Source organism: Pelodiscus sinensis, chromosome 20 (assembly GCF_052426305.1).
Source record: "Pelodiscus sinensis isolate ZL-2025 chromosome 20, ASM5242630v1, whole genome shotgun sequence".
NCBI classification, from domain to species: domain Eukaryota; kingdom Metazoa; phylum Chordata; order Testudines; family Trionychidae; genus Pelodiscus; species Pelodiscus sinensis.
In genome coordinates this window covers 3,533,188-3,552,422 of record NC_143071.1, presented here as the reverse complement: position 1 = coordinate 3,552,422, position 19,235 = coordinate 3,533,188, and the positions used below count along the sequence as shown (strand labels likewise).

At 68.5% G+C, this 19,235-nt stretch overlaps 2 protein-coding genes across 4 annotated transcripts in view; one reads left to right on the top strand and one right to left on the bottom strand.

Annotated features, from left to right (window-relative positions):
- Positions 1 to 7,433, top strand: part of KIF19 (kinesin family member 19) — a 34,284-nt gene extending 26,851 nt beyond the window's left edge. For both annotated transcript variants that reach the window (XM_075904043.2, XM_089771848.1), the window contains exons 14-20: positions 269 to 390; positions 895 to 1,049; positions 2,247 to 2,352; positions 2,808 to 2,904; positions 4,361 to 4,746; positions 5,002 to 5,161; positions 5,959 to 7,433. In XM_075904043.2, the coding sequence (XP_075760158.2) occupies positions 269 to 390; positions 895 to 1,049; positions 2,247 to 2,352; positions 2,808 to 2,904; positions 4,361 to 4,746; positions 5,002 to 5,161; positions 5,959 to 6,110 (1,178 nt within the window). In that variant the 3' untranslated portion in view covers positions 6,111 to 7,433. The remainder of the gene's footprint in view (positions 1 to 268; positions 391 to 894; positions 1,050 to 2,246; positions 2,353 to 2,807; positions 2,905 to 4,360; positions 4,747 to 5,001; positions 5,162 to 5,958) is intronic.
- Positions 7,434 to 11,667: 4,234 nt separating this feature from the next.
- On the bottom strand, positions 11,668 to 16,940 carry BTBD17 (BTB domain containing 17). Of its 2 annotated transcripts, XM_075904045.2 has the most exons (3): positions 16,834 to 16,940; positions 14,490 to 14,766; positions 11,668 to 13,638 (listed from the first exon to the last, which is right to left on the bottom strand). In XM_075904045.2, exons 1-3 carry the CDS (start codon positions 16,925 to 16,927, stop codon positions 12,558 to 12,560), a joined length of 1,452 nt encoding a protein of 483 aa, XP_075760160.2. In that variant the 5' UTR covers positions 16,928 to 16,940; the 3' UTR covers positions 11,668 to 12,557. The 2 variants fall into 2 exon arrangements, with proteins under 2 accessions (XP_075760160.2, XP_089627992.1); XM_089771866.1 differs by lacking the exon at positions 16,834 to 16,940 and having other exon boundaries at positions 14,490 to 15,153.
- Positions 16,941 to 19,235: the final 2,295 nt, after the last annotated feature.

Genomic DNA, 19,235 nt, shown 5'->3' with positions numbered 1-19,235 from the left:
CGGGGCCCCGGCGCGATGCCACGGCGGTGCCGCGGGAGGCAGCCACAGCGCAGTGGCTGGCACGTCAGCGCCAGTCCGCGGGCGTCGTGCTGAGCCCGGGCCTGGCTGTCCTGTCGCCACATGAGCGTGTCCTCTCGGCCCCTCCGGGCCTGGCACGAGCCCCTTCCCCCGGCTCGCCCTGGCCCAAGGAGCTGTGTCAGGGGCAGTGGGGTGCTCTGTGGGGTGCCCCCCCCTCTAACCCCCCTCCCTGTCCCCCCCTCCCTGGCAGAGTACCACCTCTCCGTGCCGCACCACCTGGAGGAGCTGTACGAGATCTACGTGCGTGAGCTGGAGGAAGGGAGCCTGGACCGCGTCGCCAGCCTGGACCGCGTGGCTGCCAAAGCCCTGAAGGTACCTGCTGGTCCCTCCTGCTCTGCTCGGACTCACACCTCATGGGGCCAGGACATTGCTAAGCCCCCTGGACACAGGGTAGCAGGTTTAAAACAAACCAAAGGAAGTTTTTCTTCACCCGGTGCACTGCCAACCTGTGGAACTCCTCGCCAGGGGATGTGGTGATAGCCAGGACGCTGGGCTGGAGGGACCGTCGGTCTGACCCAGCCTGGCCAGTCTGATGTCCCTGGGTGCTGTCTGGGCCCTCGCGTACCCTGGCACAGGAGGGGTGCCCAGGCAAAGGGAGCGCTGCGTCCAGCCCCAGATGTGGCCCCCGGGGGTCAGTGGTGTGCACAGGGGGGAGGGGCAATCGGAGAACCAGGTAATTTCCCAGGGGAGGGGGGCCGGGGCCAATCCACTGGCAAGTGGAGGGGAGAGGCAGCAGCCGGTGCAGCGCCCCCAGGACACCCCTCGGAAACTGCAGGGCAGTTGGGCTGGGCCTAACAGCAGCTGATTCCCCCACAGGACACGTCTCTGCCCAGGATTCCCCAGCTCCCGGCTGCCGAGAGCGCCCCCGACTCCGACCAGGAGAGCGTGCGGACGCTGAGCTCGGAGCACCCGCTGCCGCAGCGCGACTCGGACAGGCACGCCCTGCCGCCCCTGGTGCCGGAGGCAGAGAGGTAGGGGCGCGCCCGCGGGGCAGGAGGGGCCGGGCACCACGCGCCCTGCCGCCCCTGGTGCCGGAGGCAGAGAGGTAGGGGCGCGCCCGCGGGGCAGGAGGGGCCGGGCACCACGCGCCCTGCCGCCCCTGGTGCCGGAGGCAGAGAGGTAGGGGCGCACCCGCGGGGCAGGAGGGGCCGGGCACCACACGCCCTGCCGCCCCTGGTGCCGGAGGCAGAGAGGTAGGGGCGCGCCCGCGGGGCAGGAGGGGCCGGGCACCACACGCCCTGCCGTCCCTGGTGCCGGAGGCAGAGAGGTAGGGGCGCGCCCGCGGGGCAGGAGGGGCCGGGCACCACACGCCCTGCCGCCCCTGGTGCCGGAGGCAGAGAGGTAGGGGCGCACCCGCGGGGCAGGAGGGGCCGGGCACCACACTCCCTGCCGCCCCTGGTGCCGGAGGCAGAGGTAGGGGCGCGCCCGCGGGGCAGGAGGGGCCGGGCACCACACGCCCTGCCGCCCCTGGTGCCGGAGGCAGAGAGGTAGGGGCGCACCCGCGGGGCAGGAGGGGCCGGGCACCACACGCCCTGCCGCCCCTGGTGCCGGAGGCAGAGGTAGGGGCGCGCCCGCGGGGCAGGAGCAGTGTTCCCTGCAAACTGAACACTTGTGTGGCCACTCAGGAGAGAATCCAGTGCTGCCCGGCCATTTACCAGCCACCCACAGCTGGGTTTGTGTTTTGATGGGTGGTGCACATCCACACATGCCTGGGTGCACATAGAAAAATTTATTCTGCACATGGATGGAAAAGATTTGAGGGAACATTGGCGAAGAGGGGCCAAGCACCATGCACCCTGCACCCCTGGGACCAGAGACAGAGCCCTAGGGCAGGAGAAGCCACATGTCCAGAACACATGGGTGTCTGTGTGGAAGACCCAGCACCAGGCTCTGGTCGCCTGCAGATCCCGGGGGAGGAAGACGCCCGGCTCCCGGCTCAGTTGTGCTCAGAGGGGAAAAGCTGGGGGGTATTAAAGGGCCACGTTCAGAGCAAAGGACACCTCCTTGCTGCCCCTGCGGCCACAGCGGCTCGCTGAGCGTGGGGCTGGGAGCTCCAGGCTTGGCTTTGGATCGGAGCCAGGAGCAGCTCTCGGCCCAGCCCGTGCGTGTGAATTTGGCGAGCTCTCTCCTCTGCGCCGGTGTGACTGGCGCCTTTCCCCCTCCGGCAGCGACCTGGCCCAGCTGTTCCGGACCAGCCCACAGGTGCGGCACATCAAGAGCTTGGCCGTGCTGACCCCGCCCCCGATCCATGTGAACGGCCTGGTGACCCAAGAGGTGCGCATGGGGAAGGTGCCGGTGTGGGAGGGGCCAGGGCACGGATGTGCCTCGGTGAGAGGCAGCGTTGCCTAGTAGCTGGAGCACTGCACAGCACGTGGAGTCCTGGGGGCTACTCCCAGCTCTGCCACTGGCCTGCTTGGGTGACCTTCGGTGCGTGTAGGTGCCTCAGTTTCCCCTCGGTCAGCCCGAGCTGTTCTCGCTGTGCCACGTCCGGCCGCCCGGGGCTTGGCGCTCGGTGGTGGTCACTGGCCGGGGGCGATTCAGAACCTGAAACTCAAATGGAAAGTGGGCCAGGTTCTGCTCCCGCCGCCTAGCGTCACCCTGGGTTGCTCTAGTTTGCCCTGGGCTCGGGGCTTGGTGCCACCTCTCGGGCTGGGCCCTGCCCTCGCCGGTCCTACCGGGCAGGCAGCAAGTGCAGGGCAGGCGTGCTCACCCCCTCCCCTCGCCCCCAGCACCCGCACCGGGGCAGCCTGGCCAGTGTGCAGAGCCACCCCAACTCCTCCCCGGAGAGCGTGGAGAGCGGCGCGGACCCCGCCCCGACGCACACAGGTGAGGCGCTTCCCCGCAGGGCCAGGCCCAGGCACCGCCTCCCCGGGGGCCGGGCCAGCAGCAAAGGGCTCCTGCCGCCCAGGCGCCATCTGGGGCACCCTTGGGTCCCGTCTGGGGGCTTTGGGGTCTCCACTGCTCCAGACTGTGGGGAGATCAGGGGCTGGGCGTGGAAGCCATGGAATCGGACTCAGAACCGGAAGGGACCTCGAGAGGCCATCGAGTCCAGATCCCGGCCCTCCCGGCAGGGCCAAGCCCCATCTAGAGCAGCCCTGACAGGGGTGTGTCCACCCTGCTCCGAAATATCCCCAGTGGTGGAGATTCCACAACCCCCCTGGCAACTTATTCCCGTGTTTAACCCCCTGACAGGAAGTTTTTCCTAATGTCCAACCTAAACCTCCCTTGCTGCAGTTTAAGCCCATTGCTTCTTGTTCTATCCTCAGAGGCCAAGGGGAACAATTTCTCTCCCTCCTTCTTCTGACACCCTTTTAGAGACCTGAAAACCGCGCTCCTGTCCCCTCTCGGTCTTCTCCTTCCCAAACTAAACAAGCCCGGTTCTTTCGGCCTTCCCTCCTAGCTCCTGACTTCTAGGCCGTTCATCCTTTCCGTTGCTCTTCTCTGTACCCCCTCCAGCTTCCCCAAAATGTTCCTGAACGGGGGGCCCAGACCTGGCCACGATACTCCCGCTGAGGCCGGGTCAGCGCCAGGGCCGGCCCACCACAGTTTGGCACCTGAGGCGGGGAGCTCAAATGACGCCCCCCATGTCCCCTCGCTTGGGCCAAAACTTTGAAACATCTCGAGTCTGCCTCCTTCCTCCAGCCCAGCACTCCTCCATCTCGGTGCATCTAGAGCAGAGAGAATACATCTGCACCAGCAGCAGACACAACTTTCTACCCTCTGGGTCCTAGGGGCGCCCCCCTCCCCCCCTACAGTCTGGCACCTGAGGCGGCTGCCTCAGTTTGCCTCGTGGCAGGGCCGGCCCTGGTTAGCGCAGAGCAGAGGGAAGAATGACGCCTCGCGAATACGCCCCAGACTCCTGTTTGCTGCTTTGGCAGCCGTGTCCCACTGACTCGTATTTGGTGTGTGGCCGGCTCTGCCCCCCAGGCCGCTCCCTGAAACGCTCCTGCCAGGCCCAGCTGCTGAGTGTGGCCCAAGCTGTAGCGACTGGCCATCTCCCCCCCTCCCCACATGCGTCCCTCTGGGGGCCCTGATCAGAGCCACCGAGCCAACACAGGACAGGGCAGCCGGTGCGCCCCCCCCCCCAAACGCTGCTGCAGCTCACAGAGCCCTTGGGGGGCTGCCCGCTTAGGGCCCAGTAAAGGGGAAACTGAGGGCACAGAGTTCCCAGTTTGCAGTTCCAGATGGGGAGAGGGTGAGGGGGTCAGGGAGGGGCCCAACCTCCCCCCGACTGGACCCTAGGACTGGGGGGCCCCCCCCTCACACGCCCCCCCCCTTGCAGAGCGCAGCGAGATCCTGAGCAGCCTCAAGAGCATCGCGGTGAAGGCGGCCCGGCGCCGCTCCCGGGTGCTGGAGGCCGACCGGCTGCACCTGCTGGCGCCCATGAAGGAGCAGAGCAGCCTGTCGCTGCGCTCGCTGAGCGAGACCGACGAGCCCCTGCTGCCGGACACCCCCGCGGCCCGGCGCCCGCCCGGCCCCGGCCTGCAGCACGCCGCCAGCGACGGCAACCTGGCCAGCAGCGCCAGGCGGCCCCGCCCCGCCCACTCGCCCGGGCCCTGGCTCCGGGGCCACCGGAAGGGCGGGAAGAAGCTGGAGAAGAGGGAGGGCTCGCAGGACGGCAGGAGGCGGAAGCGACGGTCCAGGTCCTTCGAGGTCACCGGCCACGGGGTACGTGCTGTGCATTGGGGGCGGGTCCTCTGCGGAGGTGGGAGGAGCTTCCAGGACACCCACAATGCACTGGGGGGTGCCCCACCTGGCATTGCATGCACTGGGCCGTCTCCCCCCTCGTCTCCCGTTGGCTTGGGGGGTTCCCAGATGTAACCCTGGATCCGGGGCTCCGGCTACTCCGCGCTGCCCCCTCGGCTGAGTCTTGCCCCCCGCCCCTCCGAGCCACGGTGACCGTGTCTGCCCCTCCCCCCGCAGCTCTCCGGACCGAGGAGCAACGCAACCCGGGGCCGCGCCCTGGAGAGCACGTCCGAGCACAGGTTCCCGCCGGGGGGGCCGCTGGCGCCGCCCCACCGGGCGCCTGGCAAAGCCGCCCTGCATCTCGCCAAGGGGAGGCTCCCGCACAGCCAGCATGCAGGTGGGTGAGCTCGGCGCCTGGCCACGGCTGCCCACACGCGCCTGGGCCAGACCGAGCCTGCCCCGGCCACCGCAGGGGACCACTGAGTATCTCCTGCCAGGGCACCCCCCGATGCCAGCACGTGGACATGGGATCCCGCCTCCCCTCGTGCTTTGGGGGACCCTGTGTTGTTGGATCAGGGCTCGGTGTGCCAGGCTGGGCACAAACCCCTCCCGCATCGGCCACCGGAGCGCACCTGGGCGTGATGGCTGCCAAGCCCTCGCTCCGCTCATTCACCGGGCACTGCCCAGCCCACAGCAGGGCCGGCTGCGCCATGCCGCCCCCCCTAGTGTCCTGCCACCCGCCACGGGGGCCCTCTGCCAGCCGTGCCACCCCCAGATGGTGCCCCCAGACCAGCCGGCAGTAAACGCCCCCGTCCCGCCTGCCCGATCCCTTCCCAGGACAAGCCGTGTCACCAGCTGGTTCCCTGCTCCTCCCTCCACGCCGGAAGGAGAGGGTGGAAGCCAGGGGCCATTGGCAGGGCAGAACTGGGGGCCGCGCCAAGTGCCCTTCCCTGGCGCCCTCTGGGCCCTGCTAAGTCGCCCCAGCCCAGCACAGCCCGACCCGGGAGGCACGGGACTTGAACCCAGAGCCCTTTCTCTAGCAGCTGTTTTTTCCCAGCATGCCTTGCTGGCCCTTTATCTGTGGCTGCTCCTGCCCTAGTGGCCACTTTGCCCAGGGCGCCTCCCCCTGGTCCATGGTGGGGCCCAGCTGGAGGCTGCTTTGCAACCCTCCCCTCTTTGTGTCCATCCCCCCAGGTCTGGGGGACCCGGCGTCTCTCCCGCTGCCCCTCGCCCAGCCCAGCAGCGTGAAGAGAGGCCCCCAGCCCGGCCAGCGCCCCCGGCTCGGCTACATCGTGCTGAAGGGCGCCAGCGCCTGCGCCAAGGATGGCAGGAGCCAGCGGTATTGACAGGCCGCCAGCAGCGAGCGCAGGACCGCAAGCGCCCGGCTCTCGGGGCCAGGGGAGACAGTGGCCGGAAGCTGGGGCCTGGCAGGACCGTGGGGGCTCAGCAGGGGCCCGTGGGTGGGGCCAGCGCAGGGCCTGGGGCCTGTAGGAGGAAAGGGGCTGGCCGGCGAGGCTCCTAGGGGCGGATGATTGTCTCCCCGATGGCCGCGGGGGTCTGGCCCTTCCGCCGCGGCGTGGACACGCTCCCTCTCCCGCTCCAGGCGGGAGCTGGCCCAGGGTGCAGCGAGCTCTCTGCAGAGTCGCTCGGCCGGCGGACAGTAGGGGGCAGTGAAGTGCTGAGCCAGTGGCCGTGGCCGCCCAGCCCCCTTGCGCCCTCCGGACCGCTGGCCCTGTCTGCCCCGCTCCCCAGCCTCTGGGCATGGGCTGGATGTGGGGTGCCTGCTCCCTAGAACCCCGAGTTCCAGTGCCGGCTGCCGCCCCCTATGCCTGCCTCGTGCCGGCCGACTCCCCCCGGGGCTCGTCCCCTGGGGGTCAGTGCTGCAGCTCCAGGGATGGGTGCCCAGCCACCGGCCTCCCTGGTCCTGCCTGCGGGATGCTCCCCAGGGGCAGCTGATCCCAGTCCCTGGAGGGCGGGTCTCTCAGCAGCACTCCCTGCTGGCCGAGTCGCAGCAGGCCTGGCCGGCTACAAAGCGGGGGCTGAGAATCCGGCTGGGGGCACCCCAGGCCGTCCCCATTGAAGGGGATCCCCACAGGGCACTGTCACCAGGGAGCTCGGGGCCTCCCGGCTCTGCTCCCCTGGGGCTCTGGGGCTGAGGCTTGCTGGGGGGCCAGGCGCGCCCCAGAGTGGTCTCCTGGGGTGGGCGGAGCCCGGGAGGGGATCTCCGTGGCATGGGCAGCGGGCAGCAGGCAGGAGGCGCCCGGCCCTCGTGCGGGCTTGGTCACGCTGTCGCTAAATCGTGTTGCCAAACCCTTCACCTGGCGCGGCGAGCGGGACCTGCGGCGCTCGGGGTCAGGCCCTTGTGTTGCAGCGGGGGTGACCCGGGGGCTCACGGCTGGGCCCGATCCAGGTGCGCTCAGCACCTGCCCAGCCCCCTGGCCCTTGAGCTGCCAGGGCTGCCCTGGTCTCTGGGTGGGTGCGGGGGATTGAACCAGGGAACCTTGTTTTTTATTCCTCTTGGGAAGACTCAATTAAAATGCGATTTGTTGAGATTCGGCGGCTTTGGGGCAGTGGCCGCGCCGCGCAGTCGCCGGCTGCCTTCCCCGGCTGTGTGCGACTACCCGCCTTGGGCACGGCCGTGCGCTCTGCCCCGGCTCTGCCACCGACTCCCCGGGTGCCTTGGGCAAGTCATTCCATCCTGCTGTCTGGGACCGCCCCTCCTGCCTGAGGGAGTAAGGGGGGCACGGTTCTGGGTCTTGCAGGCCCATAGCCGGTCGACCTGGGGGAAGCGCGTCGCAGCCCTGGCCAGCGGGGTGGGGAGAGCACTGGGAACCCAGCGGGGGAAGGCGGGACACATGGTTATAAGCAGCCCCTGAGGCCCTGCCAATGGACGGGGCGTTTGCTGAACCGTCTGGCCAACTGTGACGTAGTGGGGGTACTTGCTGGGCTGTGGTGACCCCTGCTGTCTGGAGCAAGACCCAGCAGGGAAAACCTCACTATGCAAAGCTAATGCCAAACTGGTTGAACCAGTGGCCAGACACCCCCCATGGAGAGGAACAAAGGAAGGTGGAATGCTGCCTTGGCTGGGGGGCAGGGCTGGAAGTTAGGGAGTTGGTTGCTGGCTGTCGGAGGGCATGGATGAGACAGCCTAGGGAGAGGAGCTGGAGTTTAGGGGCCCAGTCTCCCCCATCTCAAGGGGGCCTGAGGCATCCTAGCCCAGTTCCTGTGACCAGATTACATCTGTGCTGCGCTGTGCTGGAGGAGCAATAAACCACCCTCAATTCCACTGGCTGGTGCAGTCTGTTTGTGCCATCTCGGGGTGCAGGAGACGGGGAACCCCCAACACGCCGTCACACTGGTGTCAGGAGCGGGATGCACTGCACCCCGTGGATGGAGCTCCCAGCGGTGAGCGACAAGGCGCAGTAGAAGCAAGAGCCCTGGAGCCAGGCGTGCTGGAGACAGAGCGAAGCGGTTCCTGGGAATCGTGGGGCGCTGCAGCACTAGACTGGTGAGTCTGCACCGAGGGGCCCAGCGGGCAGATGGCCTACGCCCGACTCTTGAAGGCAGAGCTGGTGGGGCTGTGCAGAGAGAGGGGCTTGCCGGTGCGGAAAGCAACCAAGGCCCAGCTGATTACCCAGCTGGAAGAGAATGACCAGCCACGGGGCCAGGATCTTGTCCCCAGGGGAAGCAGCCAGACCCCCCCTGAGAGTGTGTCAGGCTCAGAGAGGGGGAGGAGCGCTGGAACCCAACGGAGAGATGAGACAGCGTCTCCCGGGAGGCCTGCAAGCCGTAGCCCATCTAGGGCAGGGGCCAGCCCAGCGGAGCTGCGGCGGCTGGAGATCCAGCTGCGGATCAGGGAATTGGAAGTAGAGGACCGAGAGAAGGAGCGCCAAGATCGAGAGAAGGAGCGCCAAGATCGAGAGAGGCAGCGACAGCATGAGCTGGCCAGGGCAGAGCGGAGAACCGGCGGGGCACCAGCTGCGCCAAGTGCGGGTGGGCCCCAGGGTCCCGGGGCTGCCAGGCGCTTGGAGAGGCCCGTGGTGGCCCAACTGAAGGACGTGGGTGACATAGACGGGTTCCTCAGTGCCTTTGAGAGGGCCTGTGGACTGCAACGGGTTCCCCCGGCTGACTGGCTGCAGGAGCTCGTCCCCGCACTGAACCAGGAGGCGGCCGGAGTGCTCAGTCAGCTGGAGGACCTACAGCCAGGGGATTACAACCGAGTCAAGGAGGCCCTGCTGCACAAGTTCGGGCTGACCCCCGAGATGTACAGGAAGAAGTTCCGGGGGGTACAGAAAGGGCCACGGGAGACCTATGTGGACCTGGCCTCCCGCCTGTCGCAATACTGCCGCAAGTGGGTGTCTGGAGTCGGAGCCCAGACCGCAGAGGAGCTGCTCAAGCTGGTCATGATGGAGCAGTTCTATGAAGCGTGCCCACCCAAACTGAGGCTGTGGCTCAAGGACCGGAGACCAGAGAACCCCCAGGAGGCCGGGAGACTGGCGGACGAGTTCACGGAGAGCCGGTCCGGGTGTGAACGGGAGTCCCGGAGAGAAAGGGAACCGCGCAGAGACCGGATCTCGGCTGAGAGACGGAGGGAGTCAACTACGGGGCGAGACCAAGGAACAGGTCGTCTGCGCCCCAGAGAACCAGCCAGGGCCTGGACAGAGACAGCCCAAAGCCTAACTTGCCATCGCTGTGGGCAAAAAGGCCACAAGAGGGCTCAGTGCACCAGGTCCCAGGACCGGGGACTTTCCAGGGTTAACTGGCTGGGGCTGGGGGAAGGGCAGGCTGCCCCAGAGGCAGGGGCTGGCCGGCAAACCTCCGCTCAGAGAGAGGGGAAGGATGCTCAGTGCACCTCCCCTGGGAGGTCTGATTCTCAGGAGGCGGATTTCTCCGTGTACCGGGTGGGGGCAGGACGGCCCCTGCGGAGCGAGTGCCTCATACCCCTGGAGGTGGATGGTAGGAAGGTGACGGGCTTCTGGGACACGGGGGCGGAGGTGACTCTGGCCCGATCCGACATAGTGGCCCCGGAGCGGATACTACCCCACGCGCAGCTGACCCTGAAGGGCATAGACGGGTCCCCGTTTAAGGTGCCTGTAGCCAGGGTGCATCTGAAATGGGGGGCCAAGGAAGGCCTCAAGGAAGTGGGGGTGCACCCGCACTTGCCCACCGAGGTGCTGATGGGGAATGACCTAGAGGAGTGGCCCCATGAATCCCAGCGGGCTCTAGTCACTACCCGGAGCCAGAGCCAGCGGGGGGCTGACAACGTGGGTCCAGGGAAGGACTCCTGGCAGCGTCCTCAGGGTCCCATCCCAGTGGACACGGGGTCCAGCCAGGCTGGGACTCCGGACCTAGGCAAAGGTGGGGGACAGGTCCCGATCCCTGCCTCAGCAGCTGAATTCCAGGCTGAGGTGCAGGCAGACCCCTCCTTGCAGAGGCTGAGGGACCAGGCTGGCCTCCGTGCAGCTCAGCCCCGGGGGAGAGGTGGCCAGGAGAGATTCCTGCGGGAGCGTGGGCTCCTGTTCCGTGAGTGGCTCCCCCCCAGGAAGGTGAGGGCATGGGGGGTCCAGCGGCAGCTGGTCGTCCCCCGAAAGTATCGCCTCAAGCTGCTGTATTTGGCCCACGATGTCCCCGTTGGGGGCCACCGGGGGATCCGGAGCACCCGGCTGAAGCTGCTCCAGCACTTCTATTGGCCGGGAATCTTTACAGCCGTGCAGCGGTACTGCCGGTCCTGTGACTCCTGCCAGAGGGGCGGGAAGGCCCAAGATAGACCCTCTGGGCTTGCTGAGAGAGTTATGGGAGGGGAAGTCCTCCCTGGATGGAGCTTCGGGGGTGGAAGCCGCCCTGGTTGTCCAGAGAAGGCTCGCTGGGCTCATGGCCCCAGCCCGAGAGACCCTGGCCAGAGATCAAGGCCAGCGGAAGGGTGGGTGTGACCCCCGAGGACAGGCCTGCGCCAGTCGCCCTGGAGCGGGGCGGCGAGTGGACAGAGGGAAGCCAGCTCATGTGGGGCCTCGCCACGGCCGGCCTGAGTCAAGGGGAGCACCCATGTCCCCGGGGCGGGTTCCCACGCAGAGGACCCGAACTTCCCTAGGTCACGAGCGGAGTGACCCTGCTCAGTTCGCTCTCGGAGGGGGGAGAACTGTGACGTAGTGGGGGTACTTGCTGGGCTGTGGTGACCCCTGCTGTCTGGAGCAAGACCCAGCAGGGAAAACCTCACTATGCAAAGCTAATGCCAAACTGGTTGAACCAGTGGCCAGACACCCCCCATGGAGAGGAACAAAGGAAGGTGGAATGCTGCCTTGGCTGGGGGGCAGGGCTGGAAGTTAGGGAGTTGGTTGCTGGCTGTCGGAGGGCATGGATGAGACAGCCTAGGGAGAGGAGCTGGAGTTTAGGGGCCCAGTCTCCCCCATCTCAAGGGGGCCTGAGGCATCCTAGCCCAGTTCCTGTGACCAGATTACATCTGTGCTGCGCTGTGCTGGAGGAGCAATAAACCACCCTCAATTCCACTGGCTGGTGCAGTCTGTTTGTGCCATCTCGGGGTGCAGGAGACGGGGAACCCCCAACACGCCGTCACACCATCGTTTCGTTACCCCCCTGCAAACGAGCGCGGCCTCCAGGCAGGCCCATTCCCAGCTGCGCGGGCCGAGGGGCGTCCGCCCAGTGTTTGCGTGCGCCGAGCTTCCGGCTGGTCAGCACCTGCTCCCCGGCATCGTGAGAACCAGAGGGGCGGGCGGGGCGCCAGGCAGGAGGCCCCGAGCCAGGGGCGAAGGCCTGGGCTAGGCAGCTCTCGTCATAGCCCCATGTGAGGCCCGGGGGACCAAGGCCGGAGGTCGCCTCCTGCCTGCCGCGAGCCACGTTTCAGGCCCCGTCCCGCCAGCCCCCGAAAGCAGCACCCCAGGCGCCTGTTCTGCTTTTTATTCGGAAGATGGTGCCAGTGGCTTGTCCCGGGGCAGCCAGTTTCCGTGCGGCAGGTCCCAGGAAGGAGGCGAACACGGGGTAGGGGGGGGGCCACCCCCGATGCAGCATGGGGGGCTCGCAGGGGGCAGCAGAGCCGGGGAGCCGCGGGCGGGCAGCTACGGTGTGCTCTGTAGGGGCGAATCCCTCCACGCACACCCTGACCCCCCAGCACGCCCTGCCAGGCTGGGGCTCCCAGGAGCTGGGGCGCCTGGCTGCCGGGACGCCCACAGAGCCAGGGTGGGGGGCGTGTGTGTGAGTGGGGTGGGGACCTGGCCAGTTCCCACCGGGGACCCTGCCTGGCGGGAGGTGGAGGAGCCGGGGGGTGGGCACGGAACTGGCTTTACAAAGGGGGGGGGCAGGGGCCTTGCCATGGGTGGGCCTGAGGGGGCTGGGGCCACCCACTTCGCAGCCGAGTGCGGGGCCCGACCCTGTTCTGCCTGGAGCTCCAGCCGGGGAGCAGGGCTCGGGCGCGGGGGCTTAACCCCCATCCCCGTCATTGCCCCCCCCTCCGAAGTCAGAGCCCACCCACGTGGGCCCCTCTGGCTGCACCACTGGGAGGGGGAGGTTGGCTCTCAAAGGGGCCTGTGTGTTAGTGTCCTGCCCTGGCACAGGGCCGGTATCCGTGGGCCCCCCCAGGCGCCCGCGAGCCCAGCCTGGGGGAGACAGGGCGTCCCGGTCGTCCCCCGCCCGGCCCAGAGGGGCCCCGAAGTCAGAAGAGGCAGAGCTGCCCTGGCAGGTCCATCTGCTTGATCCCACGGCCACCTAGCGGCCCCCCCTCCGTGCGCGGCGCGGTCCTCTGTGTCCAGGGAGCCGGGCCCCGGCCCCTGCTCCCCGCCCGGCTACTTCCGGACCCTGATGAGCGAGTGGTAGACGGGCTTGACGATGAGGTGCAGGTGCAGGGCGTTGTCGATCAGGTACTCGGAGGCCCGCTTCTGCAGGTCGGCGTGGGCCAGGAAATCGGCCAGCTCGTCCGTGCTCTGGTGGAAGCTGTAGGCGTGTCTCACCAAGATCCGGCCCTGCTGCCGCACCCCCACCAGGACGGTCTTCTGGAAGCTGACGCCGGCGAAGTCGGAGCTGGTCATGGCCGGGGTGATCACCAGCCGGGGCCGCCCGTCCTCCAGGCGCACGGACTGGATGGCGCCGGAGACGGAGTCGGAGTAGACGGGGCGCAGGCTGACGGGCAGCCAGCGGGGGGAGAAGAGGACGTTCCAGGTCACCCGCTTGCTGGCGTCGTGGTTGCTGGGGCCCAGCTGGGTCTGGAAGCTGGTGCTGCGGTCGTCGCGGGCCGGGTTGCTGAGGACCCAGGGCGAGCCCCAGGCGCCGGCGAGGTAGTTGCGGGGCAGGAACATGCTGCAGTTGAGGTCGAAGTACTTGGCGAAGTGGACGGGGGAGGCGGCGTGGAACTGGAAGGCCTGGAAGAGCAGGTCCTGGATGGCGCCGTGGTGCCGCGCCAGCACGGCCGACTGCGTCTGCAGCTGGAAGAGGTGGCCGGGCGGGATCATGGGGTAGCGGATGGCGCGCAGCAGCTTCTCCGCCACGGGGCCCTCGGGCTGCCGGCGGCCCACCCAGGCCTCCACGGCCGTCAGCAGCTCCAGCTCGCTCTGCAGCACCAGGTCGGAGCGCGCCAGCAGCAGGGCCAGCAGCTCGGCGCTCACCGTGGCCCACTCCGCGCTGCCCATCACGGCCGAGAGGTTCCAGGCCAGGAACTGCAGGCAGCTCTCCTGCAGGCCCGCGTCGCCGATCTGCACCGCGTAGTGGTACCAGCCCACCACGTGGCCCTGGCTGGACTCGCTGGCCAGGTGGCTCTTCATGTACTCGGCCACCCCGCGCTGCAGCGTGGCCACGCGGTATTTGCTAGCCAGCCGGTGCATCGGGATGGCTTGGTGCAGCAGGATGGAGATCTCCCCGCAGTACAGGTACCTGGACACACAGTCACAGTGCCTCCGGCATGAGCTCTGCCGGGGCCCCTCAGTCCTGACCCGCAGCCCCCGCCTGCCAGCCCTGCCGGGGCCCCTCAGTCCTGACCCGCAGCCCCCGCCCGCCAGCCCTGCCGGGGCCCCTCAGTCCTGACCCGCAGCCCCCGCCCCCCAGCCCTGCCGGGGCCCCTCAGTCCTGACCCGCAGCCCCCCCCTGCCCCCCAGCCCTGCCGGGGCCCCTCAGTCCTGACCCGCAGCCCCCGCCCCCCAGCCCTGCCGGGGCCCCTCAGTCCTGACCCGCAGCCCCCGCCCCCCAGCCCTGCCGGGGCCCCTCAGTCCTGACCCGCAGCCCCCGCCCCCCAGCCCTGCCGGGGCCCCTCAGTCCTGACCCGCAGCCCCCGCCCCCCAGCCCTGCCGGGGCCCCTCAGTCCTGACCCGCAGCCCCCGCCCCCCAGCCCTGCCGGGGCCCCTCAGTCCTGACCCGCAGCCCCCGCCCCCCAGCCCTGCCGGGGCCCCTCAGTCCAGACCCGCAGCCCCTGCCAGTCCAGCCCTGGGTCTCTCATTGGCGTCGTCTCCACCCTTTTCCCTAAGCTGGCAGAGTGGTTTGTGAGGTGCACGAATGGGGCCGACTGGGCCACGGCTGTGCAGCTCCCCCCAGAGGGTGTGCTCCCGGCTCCCTGGTGGTGGGTGCTCTACAGTCCTGGCCCCCCAGCCCCTTTCTTCCCTCAGCCCTTCGGCTGGTATTTCCCTGCCTCGCTTCCCTGCCTGGCTGTCCCCGGGGCCCGCCTCTCTCCCGGTGGGGACGTGGAGGCCAGGGGCCCTGGGTGCGGAGGGTCCCCCCCCACCCCCGCGCACCTGATGAATTTCTCGAAGAGCGCGGCGCTGTCGGCCGGCTCGTGCAGCGTCACCACGCTCTCGTTGCGCAGGAGGCTCTGGAAGGCTTCGCTCTGCAGGGCCAGGAGCAGCTGGTGGGCGTGGAAGACCTTGACCTCGTCGGAGCCGGCGGTGCGCACCCGCAGCGTGGTGTCGCTGGCGTTGCCGTGGTGCAGCAGCTCCTGCAGCCGGTGGAGCAGCGCCAGCGAGTGGTTAATGGTGGCCCCGGCGGCCTCGCCGCTGAGATCCGCTCTCTGGGCTGTGCGGGGGGGACAGTCAGCTGAGCGGCGGCAGGTTCTCCAGTCCGTGGGCAGGGTGTGGGCAGGACACGGGGGGGAGCGCCTTGGAGAGTGGGTGCCAGGCCAACCCATGGTGATGGGGCTGCGATCAGGGCACATGGAGGGAGCTGGGGAATGGCCCTTGAGGTTGGGACGCTGCAGGGCCTGGGCAGTGGGAGGAGGGTGGGCATGAGGCAGGGTGATGGGCACAGCGTCACGGATGATGGGCAGGCACAGGAAGCCCAGAGGCAAGTGCTGTCACCCAGTGGCTCTCAGCCAGGGGTCTGCAGATCCCCAGGCGCACCCAGCGCTCCCCCTGATCCCCCCCCGTCAGCACTAACCCACATTTCGACTTGTCTGGGCTGCCCCAGACACCCCCTGCCTGGAAGGACCTTGGATTCCCAGGGGCTGGTTTTAGGGTTCCGTGGTGCAAAGCAGAGAGGCGGCGATTTGTCCGTCGCAGCAGGCTAGGACGCTGGCGCACTTGTCTGCCCTGGGAAGCCAGGCGCTTCTAAGGAGGGGAAACTTGGCGAGAGAAATCCACCTCCTGGAAGCAGGGCAGGCTCTGGCCGGTTGAGAGTCACCTGGCACGGCTCCCAGCTCCCTCGGAGGAGCTAAAACTTCCCCCCGTCGGGGCGGGGAGAGAGCAGGGAGTTCGTCCAGCCGTTCCCCTGCCCCAGAGGACTCAGATGTGCCCCCCTCCTCCTCCTGAACAGCAGCAGCGCCCGTGTGACCCCTTCCATTGCTGGGCTTGGCCCGGGTCCCAGCGGGGGGCTCTGACGCAGGTGCCAATCGGGGTCTCTCCGGGGCAGTGGGAGGACAAACCCGCCCTTAGACGTTTCCCCCGCTGGCTCAAGGGCCCCTGGCTCCCAAACAGCCCCGGGAGGAACGGGTGCAGCAGGGTTGGGTCCTCGCCCGCAGGAGCTGGGCCGGGCTGGGGACATGCTGCTCCCAATCCCCGCGAGGCTGGCAGCTGGCCAGGAAAGCACCAGCCGGCCTCCGCTTCCCGTGCCAACTCCGGGAGCCAGAGGCTACTTGACTCTGGGGCTTCGGCAACAGCCCGAGCCGGGAGCCGTCAGGAAACCCCTTGCAAGAAGCTCTGTCTAGTTCCCAGAGCACCCGGCCTCCTGCGTTGGGCCAGGGGCTCGCAGGCCGCCCGCCCCACGGCGCGATGGGCACCCTGGCTCTCACTGCTGCTGCCCCCCGGCGCCGGCTGCCAGGGGCAGAGATTCCAGCGAGTGGGGAATTTGGGATCTGGCTCCCAGCCGAGCCAGCTGCTTCCCAGCCCGTCATTAACTCAATGCCAGCCCTGCCGCTTCGCTAAGGGGGTGAATCCAGCACAGCTGCCAAGTTTCACTTCCCAGCAGCTTCCTGCTCCTGCTGTCAGCCAGCCCCCCCGCCCCCGGCCCTCTCAGCTGTGATCCCCCCAGGGGGAAACCCACAGACAAATCTGCGGAGCTGCTGGGGGTGGAGGGCCAGCGCCCAAGTCGCCCCGTCTGTGCCAGCGGCGGCTGGGTTTGGAGCTGTTCTCCGGGGAGCAGGAAACACCGTCGGTCCGCACCGGCCTCGACTTTCCTGGAGCCGGAGCTGCTTGTGCCCTGGTGAATTTGGCCCCCTATTATAGCTCCTAAATCCGCGCCCGCAGGTTAGCCGGCGGATTACCAGCTCCCCGCATGGACCGGCTCCCCGCTAAGCCCCATGGAGCCGGGATTAGCAACGCGCATCCAAGCCGGGGCGGGGGGTGGGTGCCGTCCCACCGCAGCACGGAGCCTGGCGTGGATTCCCTGCACCCAAAGAGCTGAGGGGCCCAAGGTAGGTGCCCCTCGGGAGAGGGGAGAGCTGGCTGCCTGTGGTCCGGACCCAGAGCCAGCTTGGCCATGCCAGCCTGCCCAGGCAGCCCCCTTCCCGGCCCTGCCCGGAACTTTGTCTGGCTCACGGTGCCCCTTCCCCAGAGCGATCGGCTTTGCCCCACCCGGCCCCCAAGCTGGGAGTGGCCGTGACCCCCAAAACACAGACCCCCCCCATCAGTCCCTGGCGACGCCCCTTACCTGCTTGGACGGGGAGTAAGAGCAGCAGCAGGGTGACCCAGCTGCAGCCCCCTCGCCGAGCCCCGGCCGGCCTGCCCCCCGCCTGCCCAGCCATGGCTCCGCCAGCACCCGGCTCTGAGCTGGGGATGTGCCTCCCTGACTCTTTATGTAGGACACTGACCCTCCCAGCCCCGCGCCATTGATTGGTGGAAACGGACAACGGCTGTTACCAAGGAAACCTCTTCGGATGGTGAATTGATTCCCTTTCCCCACCGAGCCTGGCGGCTTCTCCCCGGGGCGGCTGAGCCGTCCGGAGCATCCCCTGCCCCGCCAGCCTGCGCCACAGGCACCCGGGCCCCGCGTGGCCCCGCCTGCCTCCACGCTGCTCCCGACAGGCACGGGCCCCGCTCACCCACCGCCCCGCAGGCTTGGGCGGGCCAGTGCCCGTGTGCACCAGGCAGCCGAGTCGCTCCGGATTGACACCGCGTCACGGCACAGCCGCCCATGGGAGTCAGCCGAGTCGCTCCGGATTGACACCGCGTCACGGCACAGCCACCCATGGGAGTCAGCCGTCGCTCCGGATTGACACCGCGTCACGGCACAGCCGCCCATGGGAGTCAGCCGAGTCACTCCGGATTGACACCGCGTCATGGCACAGCCACCCATGGGAGTCAGCCGTCGCTCCGGATTGACACCGAGTCACGGCACAGCCACCCATGGGAGTCAGCCCAGTCGCTCCGGATTGACACCGCGTCATGGCACAGCCGCCCATGGGAGTCAGCCGAGTCGCTCCGGATTGACACCGCGTCATGGCACAGCCGCCCATGGGAGTCAGCCGAGTCGCTCCGGATTGACACCGAGTCACGGCACAGCCGCCCATGGGAGTCAGCCGTCGCTCCGGATTGACACCGAGTCACGGCACAGCCGCCCATGGGAGTCAGCCCAGTCACTCCGGATTGACACCGAGTCACGGCACAGCCGCCCGTGGGAGTCAGCCGTCGCTCCGGATTGACACCGAGTCACGGCACAGCCGCCCATGGGAGTCAGCCCAGTCACTCTGGATTGACACCGAGTCACGGCACAGCCGCCCATGGGAGTCAGCCGTCGCTCCGGATTGACACCGAGTCACGGCACAGCCGCCCATGGGAGTCAGCCCAGTCACTCCGGATTGACACCGAGTCACGGCACAGCCGCCCATGGGAGTCAGCCGTCGCTCCGGATTGACACCGAGTCACGGCACAGCCGCCCATGGGAGTCAGCCGTCGCTCCGGATTGACACCGAGTCACGGCACAGCCACCCATGGGAGTCAGCCCAGTCACTCTGGATTGACACCGAGTCACGGCACAGCCACCCCTGGGAGTCAGCCGTTGCTCCGGATTGACACTGGGGAATTGGTCCCTGCCCGCAGGCCTCCTGGTTGCGCCCCGGGACAGGGGCGTGCTGAGGGGCGCCATGGTGGCCTGGTGCCTGCCTGCCTGGGGGACGGGTGCCCACTCCGGCTGACACAAGGGGCTTTGACCTTCCTGGGAGCGGCCCTGCTGCAGCGGGGGCTGCTGGCAGAGCACTGGGGCCGAGACAGCCATCGGGTGTCTGCCTGCCCCGTGGGATTGCAGAGCTGGTATTGGCAGCTGGGCTGGGGCTGCTTTCTCCCTGGCATTGGGGTGGCTCTTTGGGGGGCCATCTACAAGTCCGGTTCTCTTGGCCTAGCTCAAACAGCCAGTGCCCACAAGCCCTCACCTCCCCCAGCTCCTGCCCCGCCCGCAGCCCCTCCCTGCTAACTGTCCCCAACTTCTCCCCCGCCAGCCAGGCGCCCAGGCCTGACTCGTCTGCCCTCCTGCAGCGCATGGGCCAGGGCCCCGCCCCACACTAACCCCCGCGCAGAGCTTTTCCCAACCCGCCGGCGATGACGAGTCCCCTGCGCCCCTCGGGGGACGGGTCCGATGGCGAGTTGCTCCCATCGTGAACCATTCACGCCTCGGCCTCCAGCCACGGGCCGTGCGAGACCTTCCTCTGCTGCCCCAAAGCGCCACTGGGCAATATCCCGCCCCACGGTCCTTACAGCCGGGGCCACGGCCCCCGGAGCCATCTCTGCTCTGCTCCCGGCATGTTCTGAGCCCTCGAGCCCCCCGACTCGCCTCCGATCGATTCATCGACCTCCCCCTTGAGTTGTGGTCTCAGGACTGGACCCAGGAGCCCCGCCGGGTGGCCCCAGAGCCCAGGGCGGGGTGCAAGAACCTCTCGGCTCCTGCTCCAGATCCCCGTGGGTGTCCCAGGGCCCCAGCGGCTCTGCTGGCCGCGTTGCACCGGGAGCTCGCGTTCGGCTGATTCCCACCGCCACCCCCAAGCCTTGTCCGGTGTTGCTGCTCCCCTGGGCTGCGCCCCAGCCTGGCCGCATGGCTGCCACCTCTGCTCCTGCCCTGCA